This window comes from Anabrus simplex, chromosome 13 (genome assembly GCF_040414725.1).
Source record: "Anabrus simplex isolate iqAnaSimp1 chromosome 13, ASM4041472v1, whole genome shotgun sequence".
NCBI lineage: Eukaryota > Metazoa > Arthropoda > Insecta > Orthoptera > Tettigoniidae > Anabrus > Anabrus simplex.
Genome location: NC_090277.1, coordinates 51,939,406 through 51,948,409, shown reverse-complemented (window position 1 = coordinate 51,948,409; position 9,004 = coordinate 51,939,406). Strand labels below are relative to the sequence as shown.

Here is a 9,004-nt window from a genome sequence, read left to right as displayed (position 1 = left end):
ATGTACAGGATATAACTGAGGGAAAATATTTCCTACAGTATTAGACATGTACATGCTAAGATTGTATTGATGCTATAAATGGAGATACTGGCGTGTTTGGTTCTCTTATTTGTTTTCTTTCCATTCTGTCCTGCTCCTCGTTTACACGGATCACTGTGTAACAACCATTTATCGGGTTAATATGCAAAAATTATAGAAAGACTTGTAAAGCCTTTAGAATGTTCCCAGCATGATCTCAGTAGCAACTCCCCTCAGAGTTAGTTATTGACTATTAGCTTCAACTGTCGCACGACCACCACTAATAATTCCCTCATTTTTCACTGTTTTGGAAAAAGGTATAACAATATCAAACATAAAGCGATAATAATCTAGGGGTTGAAGGAAAATGATTAGGAAATACAACACAATACCCTAAATTTTGAGGAAAGAAATATTTATTTTTTGCACATTATTATGCTATAAATAAAAAGCAGATGGAAGGCGAAGAATAAGAAGATGAGCTTTGTTGTACTGCGGAGGCTTAACCGATGAGGGCCTTGCCGTATCCGTAGGCGGGAGCGGCGTAGGCAGCGGGGTGAGCGTAGGCGACGGGGGCAGCGACCTTAGCGATGGCAGGGGCGGCGTAGGCGACGGGAGCGGCAGCGACGGCCTTAGCAACAACAGCGGGCTCACGGTGGACGACGGCGTTGAATCCGTTGACGGGGTCAGCGGTGTACTCTACGGTACGACGGGTGCCGTCAGGCTCGACCAGGCTGTAGCTACCCTGGACAACATCTCCGCTACGGCTCTCCTGCTGTCCCTTGGAGTCTCCGGTGAGAGCATCCTGGATGTCGTAGGCGTAGCTGTACTGTGGGTTGGGGTCGTAGTCGGTGTCGACGGCGACGGGGGCGGCGACCTTAGCGTAGGCGGGGGCGGCAGCGTAGGCTACGGGAGCAGCGTAGGCGGGTGCTGCGTAGGCGCGGGCAGCCAGAGGTGCTCCGGGGGCGTAGACGGCGGGGGCGCCGAGGATTCCGGCCTTAGCGACGGCCACGAGGGCGGCGAAGACGACGAACTGTAAGGAAGAAAAAAATCATGAATTATATATGTTATTATTCGAAGGATTTAAGCATTACACCATCTGTTTTATAATATGTTTTGAAAAACAAATTAAATATTTAATACTATGTAATATCATACTAGATGTGCTTTGCAATTAGAAAATTGGTACCTTGATATTGGCTGAAGGCTGACAGAGAGTCTTGAGCTCACGAAATCTGTAACTTACAACCACGCCTGTGCTTAGACGGAAACTATTCATTAATTCATTGCCATCGAAGAATAAGATACGGCTTATACTGAGTGGGATGAATTGAACCAAAGATCAAAAAGAGAAAGCAGCGTTTGAATGATACACAAATTTCTTCTACAGGGGCCATGTCTGGCGTATATTATTTCGGTAACTTCAATGCTGGTAAGGAACAGTAATAGTTTGATAATATTTTCTGTGAATTTCTAAAGGCTTCCGCAGGAGAGATAGTGGATTTTTGCCGTCAGTTTCTCAGTAACCCTGTGGATAGAAGGTTTATTAAGAGAATAGTCATATGTAATGAAAAAATGTCAACTTGCATAATTCTGACAACCAAAAAGATTGGTTTGACCCTGGCCAGCCTTTGTTCTGGTAGAATTATGAAGGCTATCCATGATCATTTGTTTTCTGAACCTTTTGAACGAGTTCATATTATTTTGACTGAAAGACAACCCAGCATTGCTAAATCGTAAGGGAGTACTGTTGCAGCACGACAACGCAAGACCACGCACAGATCAAACTAACATAGACAAAATTCAGAAACTGAGTGTGATATAATTGCTACCACCTAAAGAAAAATGTCCACACCTTGAACGTTCTCTTTACCATGACTAATTTTCTTCGAGGAAGAAACTTCCAGAACATCAGAGAAGTCGAAGGCGGTGTCCGTGAATTCTTCGCACTGCAATAGGGGATCACACTTTCGAGTGTATACCGATTTTAAAATATCTGGGATCGGAACTGTCAAGCAAAAGTGAGGTTGAGAAAGTAGTAAGACAAAAGTAAGAAATTCAAGAGGAGTGATTTTTACAGGTGGTGTCACAAATTATACTTTAATCAATTAGTTAACTGTACAACACGACATAAATTCAAACAAAATGCCGTTTGATTCAGTTGTCGTGATCTTTCTGTCAGTACCGTAATTCCAGGAGTGTACCAGTCTTCCTTTTCTGATATGATAATGAATTCGAACCCAACTTTCAGTAGCCCTGAAGATGATTATCCGTCGCGTTTAGTCCTAGCCGTTTCCCGTCTTTGGGTCGTCGAAACCGGTAGTGTGTTACTGCAACATTAAAACACTAGAAGCCAAAAAAAGAAGAGGAGAAAAACTTGGAACTGAAAACCGTAAGTCTGCAGTGAGTGAAATTTGGAAGCTGCCCTGCTCAAGGCTGCTGAAGATACGTTGGACCGGACGGACTGGCCTTGTACAGCAGACTTGTTGGTCTAGGTCAGTGCTCCTCTGATGTGGGAGGCATCTCCGCCTCATCCTTTCTTTTCTGCCCAGACACGAATCAAGGTATCTTCCGTCCTTGACATTTGTCTGCTGAGAATATAACCGCTGGCAATACAGGATGATGAATATAGCTACTTTCTTTATACTCCTTTCTTTCCTTGTGCTTTAACAACTTCGCGTAATGTTAAGTGCTGTTGCACAGGATATTGCTGTCAACAACAGATCAATGTGTGTATCTGTGGTGTGTGTTTGATTAAGAGCCAAAGAGTCTACGGTGTATATGGTACAAGAGGCAGCTCCTGACAGAAATCATGATCGATTGTCCCCGAGAATAAGCACGGCCATGAAGACGGAGCCCATTATTATTGCTGGGCTGAGTGGCTCAGACGGTTGAGGCGCTGGCCTTCTGACCCCAACTTGGCAGGTTCGATCCTGGCTTAGTCCGAAGGTATTTGAAGGTACTTAAATACGTCAGCTTCGTGTCGGTAGATTTACTGGCACGTAAAAGAAATCGTGTAGGACTATATTCCGGCACCTCGGCTTCTCCAAAACCGTAAAACTTTTTAATGGGACATAAAGTAAATATCACCACCATCATCATCAGACGGAGCCCATTATTTTCGGCAGAGCCCGGATATTTAGGCAGCGATAAGTAAGAATGCTACTAATTTGCCTGGCAGTAAGTGTCGTCCAGCCAGCTCTTCTGCGGTGTAGTAGAAGTAGCATAATTTCTAGGGGTTTTAATATATATTTCGTGGCTAGTAATTCAGTTTTGTGAACAAATGGATGCACTTTTATGCTGTCAGAAATATTTTAAAAAATTAATTTAATACATACTCTAAGATTTTTTTATTCCAAATACAGTAGCGTTCCTTTCGACATGTTGAAAAATTACCAATAGTCATTGCTAGACCCCGAATTTTTATGCAGTAATAGATTAAAATTCAAACTAATTTGGTTACTGGGCAATGTCGACTAGCCCGCTGTTCCATAATGCAGTGAGAGGTAACATAAAGTCTAGGGATTTTGATGAGCCGTACCCATAAAGTTTATGCAAAACTCATTGCATAGCCGTTGTGAAGGGTTGACTCTACTTGTTATCCGCTTCAGTAAGTTTACAATTCTAACCTATTACGGCATAAAAATCTAGGCTGTAGTCATTGCTTAATATTACTCAGAAAGCAGGAGTCCATTACTGTAGAGATTTCCTGGCTATATATGAGTTTTTAAATATGTTAGGAGCTTCAACATCGCGTTCAGGAACACCTTTCAGAGCAGTACCAGCATGTTTCACGTGACCGTTGATTATGTCGCCTTATGTAGCGGGAGCAGTAATTGACATACAACCCGAATACCATAAGAAAAGGAATTCAATTTTCATATGCGCCACAATCCACTGAATATGATTCAAGTCATGACTGCCTTATTGACTGTTCCATTCAACTCTCACTCCCTGGTTAATGCGTTATTAAATATGCACCACCATAATTTGGATTGGAGTCCGACTGTTTAGCTAAATGGTCAGCGTACTGGTCTTCGGTTCACAGGGTCCCGGGTTCGATTCCCGGCCGGGTCGAGGATTTTAACCTTCATTGGTTAATTCCAATAGCTCAGGGACTAGGTGTTTGTGCTGTCCCCAACATCTCTGAAATTCACACACCACACATAACACTATCCTTCACCACAATAACACGCAGTTACCTACACATGGCAGATGCCGCCCGCCCTCATCGGAGGGTCTGCATACAAGGGCTGCACTCGTCTAGAAATAGCCACACGAAATTATTATATTTGGATTAGAGAAATGTACTGAGAGCTTCTATGCAACAAGATTTTGATTTTCAGCTACATCCCCCCACCCCCACCTTACATCTAGGAAAAATGCCTCAGTAATAGCCTACTTTATTTCCGAATGAGACAAGACTCGACACCGTTACGTGCCTTAAAATATATTGCAGCGAAAAAACAAATATATCACACATCCACTTCAGTATCTTATTTCAAGTTTTGCGGTACCTGTATTACTCCTGGGTCTGATAATAATAGTTAACTGTTCTTATGGATATTTAAAAACAAAGGTTTTCATTCAGATGTTTTGTTCATTTGTTTAGAAGAAAGCCATTCCTTTCAATGACGACTTAGTTAATATAACCCTGAAATATTTTCAGTCTGTCGAAATGCAAAGTGTATGGTACCAGTGGAACTATAACATACCTGTGTAAAAGTTATACCGGAATTTTTAACGGCATTCAACACGTGCTGTGAGTACAGTACATGATTTTCAAGTTTATGTATCCTAAGAAAAGAATTTATGAAGGTAGTGTTGAGACAGATCACAATGTTGTTGCTAGCACTTTGACAATAATAAATGATATAATTTTTTTTTTGTAATTTCAGTAAATGCTAACGATACATCGTTTCCAACGGACATCTGTATAGAATTTGAAGTCGACAGTGCATCGAAAGGGGGAAACTACCACGAATGAAGTGATCAATTCACTCGAGGACACCTTGATAAAATAGCCTTCTATTTGTCTCTCAGTCATGGCCATCTATCATTACTTTACGTCACAGGGTACACGGTTGCTAGGTAACATCGCGTAACACATTTTAAGGATTTATCTCAAAATCAAGGCATTTCTCGAGTTTCTTCTGTCAGTCGCTGGTATGGCCGATAGAGCGCGCTGGTGTATCTTGAAGTAAAATCACTGTAGTTCAGAGCATAGATATAGCTATAGATGTCGTCATAGGCAGCTAGCTCGTTAATCGTGGAAGCACAAATGGTTAACCCACTCGGATGGATATAGAAATACTCGGCTTGTAATCAAAGCAAAGACTACGTTCCAGTCCTTTCGTGATTAATATAAAAAATGTATTTCGTACTGTCCAGTGTTACCTCTCCCAAGCAATCAGTTTCTTCTCTCTTGCCCTACGATCAGTAATAAAAATTAAAAATGGCTTTACGGAATCGCGTCTCTTAATTAGAATTATTCTACGTCCAAATGTGACATTATAATTTCCTTCGCCAGACTGTGTAGCTCAGACGATTATAGTGGTGCCTCTGTAAGCCCAGTTAGCTATGCGCGGATATCAAAAATATCATTCGCATCCGTGCATGGTCATCACCAGATATTGCAACTATTTGAGTATATTACACCCAAGGTATTGAAATGGGGAAATCTGGCCTGATACCCGGTGCCAGCCCCACTGCAGTGACAGGTTTATGAGCGATTTCCTCTTGCGACAACTGCCAACATATTGAGCGGTTTTCTTTCGGAACCTTTGTACCACTAATTGCGGGCCGGATCAAGTTTGGCTTAGGTCAGATTTTCGGCTTTATGTACTCGAGGCTCTTTATATAGCGCGTCGTATCAGAACTCACTAGTCTTAAAACTCACGAGTATCAAAATTCACGAATTCCAAGAAGAGGATTAGTATTTGTATTGTATTTATTGAAGAACATTACAGGCTTTCTGCCCAAATACATGTTTCTGTTACAATGAGAAAAAAATAAAAAATATGAACTAAATCTACCATCTGGTCGCAAAATAAAAATAAACTATGTCTACAATGTAAACGCTCACATGGGCGGAAAACCGAGCCATAAGCGAGCGCCACCCTTATAACTACCTTACTGACCGGCCATGCCCCCCCCCCGATGAGGAAAAAAAGGAGCCGCCCTCCCTCTCAACCTAGAGCAGGTTTCTTTACCTGCGCTAGCCTCAAAACCTTACGATCCGTGCCAGTTCTTCTTTAAATGGATAAATGCCCATCCTACACGCATCAAGAATGTAGATACTGTATTTAAAAGTGTAACCGGAATTGTGTGGAAAGGTCCTGTATTAGCGCCAGCCGGAACTGCGTGCCTCTTGTAACTGGCACCTCTCTCATCTAGAAGTGGGCCTGTCGTGTAGCCCCTTCTAAGTATATGCGACAGGAGGTTGAGAAACCCACGGACATCAGATACAAACTGGTGGGCTGTTTCACTTAAAACGCTGTTGTCACTTGCAATTAAAACTTAACCGGCACACGTGGATGACAGTCTTATATGACAAAACAATACTGTTTCAACCAACATGTTTTCTCTCCGCTTATAAAACCTATAATCGTTGTATACTAAATTTAGTTTACCCTTTTGCGAAGTAATGAATTCCATGTTGTACACTGTGTGATAATTCCTGTTAACAACACATGGGATATCCCATTCTAAAAGTGGGTGGACAAACATGGGTTGAAGGGCAGCGTGGTTCACCGCGCACCTCATCCCTCCCGTGGTCATCGCAGGCACCTGCTGTCCGGAGTCGTGAATTTTCAGACTCATTAGTAGAGCCCGGATTTTTATGCAATAATAGGTTAGAATGCAAACTTTTTGAAGCGAACATCAAGTGTAGTCTACCTTCACAACGATTATGCTATGGAGTTTGCATAAACATTAGGGGTACGGTCCATCGGAACTCCTATAATTTATGTTACTCTTGCTACATTATGGAAAAGTGGGTGGCCGAAACTTCCTATTAACCAAATTTAGTTTGCAATCTAACCTGTTACGGCATGAAAATCCGGGCTTTGTTCATTAGAATGTTAATTCAGTTACTAGTTTGTAATCGTGAGTTTTGAGACGTAACCTTATATATCTCCATTCTCCCGCACCATTGTCAAGGGTTGCCGCTCCACAAGCAAAAATAACTGAATGAAATATATGAAAGACTGACTTGTTGAGATTTCTAGAGTGTTTCTGAGTGAAAATCAATAAACATGATTATTTAGAAATTATCACCAAAATTACCCGCACTGCCATACAGTTTACATCCGCAAAGACACCAATTTCGCGGTTATCCGCACCCGTGGAGGGCTCTAATTATAGCCACTTCACTTTCAGTTTCAACTGTAGGCCAAACTGCACGGATATGCCTTTACATTTCAAAAATCCCACATGTATAGGTCGGGGTTCGAACCACGACCGCTTTGTCACTTGCCACGAACCTGCTACGCAGGCGTAGCAGGGGGAGAGGTGATACTCCCACGTGGCGCGTCCCAGGTGGCGGATAGGGGGGTCCTAACCGGCTTGCCGGCGGACTTGAGGGAAATAAAATACCTCTCGCGGACCAAACACACACCCCCTGTGGGTGGGGGAGGCAGACTAATAATACACCCACGGTATCCCCTGCCTGTCGTGAGAGCCGACTAAAAGGGGCGACCAAGGGATGGTTGTATTCGAACCATGCAACTACATGTGATTAGTACCACCACGCGGAGAACACCAAGGGTTGCTTTTACTTGTGCGTAGTACCACTATATTAGGTACGAAATAGGTTTGTGATTAGTAGCACACAGGAGCACCGCGCGGTCGGCTTTTGCAGTACCTGTGATTAGTACCACCATATGAGCAGGACCATGGGATGATAGCTACCATGGACCTGCCTTACCTGTGATTAGTACCCACTATATGAGGAACACCGCGGGATAGGGAGAGGTCCCTGTGGTTAGTACTCTCATGTGATGAACATCATAGGTTTGCGTTGCCTGTGAATGGCGCCGCAGAGTGAGAAAAACATAGGTCTGTATTAATGCCGAATTTCATAAGCTTTGAGTAGTACAATAATGTGTGGAATACCGCAAGTCTCTGCTACCATTGATTAGTACCGCAACAGGACAGATACCATGGTTCTACATTACTAGCGATAAGTATCATTCTGAGGGGCCTTTGACTTGTATTTTGGACTCATTTAGACACCAAGCATCCTCGATTTGCTTTCGAAGTGGTCCCTTGGTCAGTAATACTATTAACTATGATAGTTTTTTGAGTCGGATCCACTGATTGTTTTAAATTCATGTTAATTCATTCATTCATTCATTCGTTCATTCATTCTTCATGACATTTTTTATTTTGGTCAGTGGATAATTTTGAACTTTTACTTTGTCGTTTCATTTCGTACCATTAGGGGCCGATTACCTCGATGTTAGGCCCCTTTAAACAACAAGCATCATCATCATCATCTTTGTCACTTGAGTACCTAACCTATTGCACATTTAAGATAATCGATGACCATAGAAGTGAACTCAGTGAAATACCTGGCTTTATCGTAATTATAATGATAATTAAGAATAATTGTGTTTGACCAGTGGTTGTGGTTCTTTGTTGGTGACCCACCCTGTCCTACATTTTTGCCCACACTCACCTTGACTGCCATACTGCTGTGCTGTGTTACAACTGGTACAGCGAAGTGGCCAGTCTGGGACCTTATATCCCTGTGAGATGTCGTAACCATTGTCCACACCTGTACGCTGGGTGTGGTCACGTGGTATAGCACCGCCCAGCAGATTTGGAAATTGACCTCCAATTAAGAAATCTTAACTACAGCAGTGCAGATGACCCTTTGCTGAAGGACGTTGCGAATTCCAGTCTTGCGTCTGTTCAGATTTACGAAGCCGTGATTTGGTATTATCAAGTCCAGGGTATTTTTGAATTAACTTACCAATACCAA

General features: G+C 42.5%; 1 protein-coding gene across 1 annotated transcript; it reads right to left on the bottom strand.

Moving 5' to 3' along the window:
* Window positions 1-520: 520 nt before the first annotated feature.
* Window positions 521-8,788, bottom strand: LOC136884772 (cuticle protein 21-like). Its single transcript, XM_068230041.1, has 2 exons — window positions 8,699-8,788; window positions 521-1,051 (listed from the first exon to the last, which is right to left on the bottom strand). The coding sequence occupies exons 1-2, from the start codon at window positions 8,786-8,788 to the stop codon at window positions 521-523; spliced, it is 621 nt and encodes a 206-aa protein (XP_068086142.1).
* Window positions 8,789-9,004: the final 216 nt, after the last annotated feature.

Excerpts from the sequence above, each read along its gene's own strand:
- LOC136884772 (XM_068230041.1), bottom strand. The coding sequence starts at position 8,788 with ATGGTTACGACATCTCACAGGGATATAAGGTCCCAGACTGGCCACTTC. Across the intron at positions 1,052-8,698 it reads ACAGCAGTATGGCAGTCAAG|TTCGTCGTCTTCGCCGCCCT; the intron begins GTGAGTGTGGGC and ends TCTTCCTTACAG.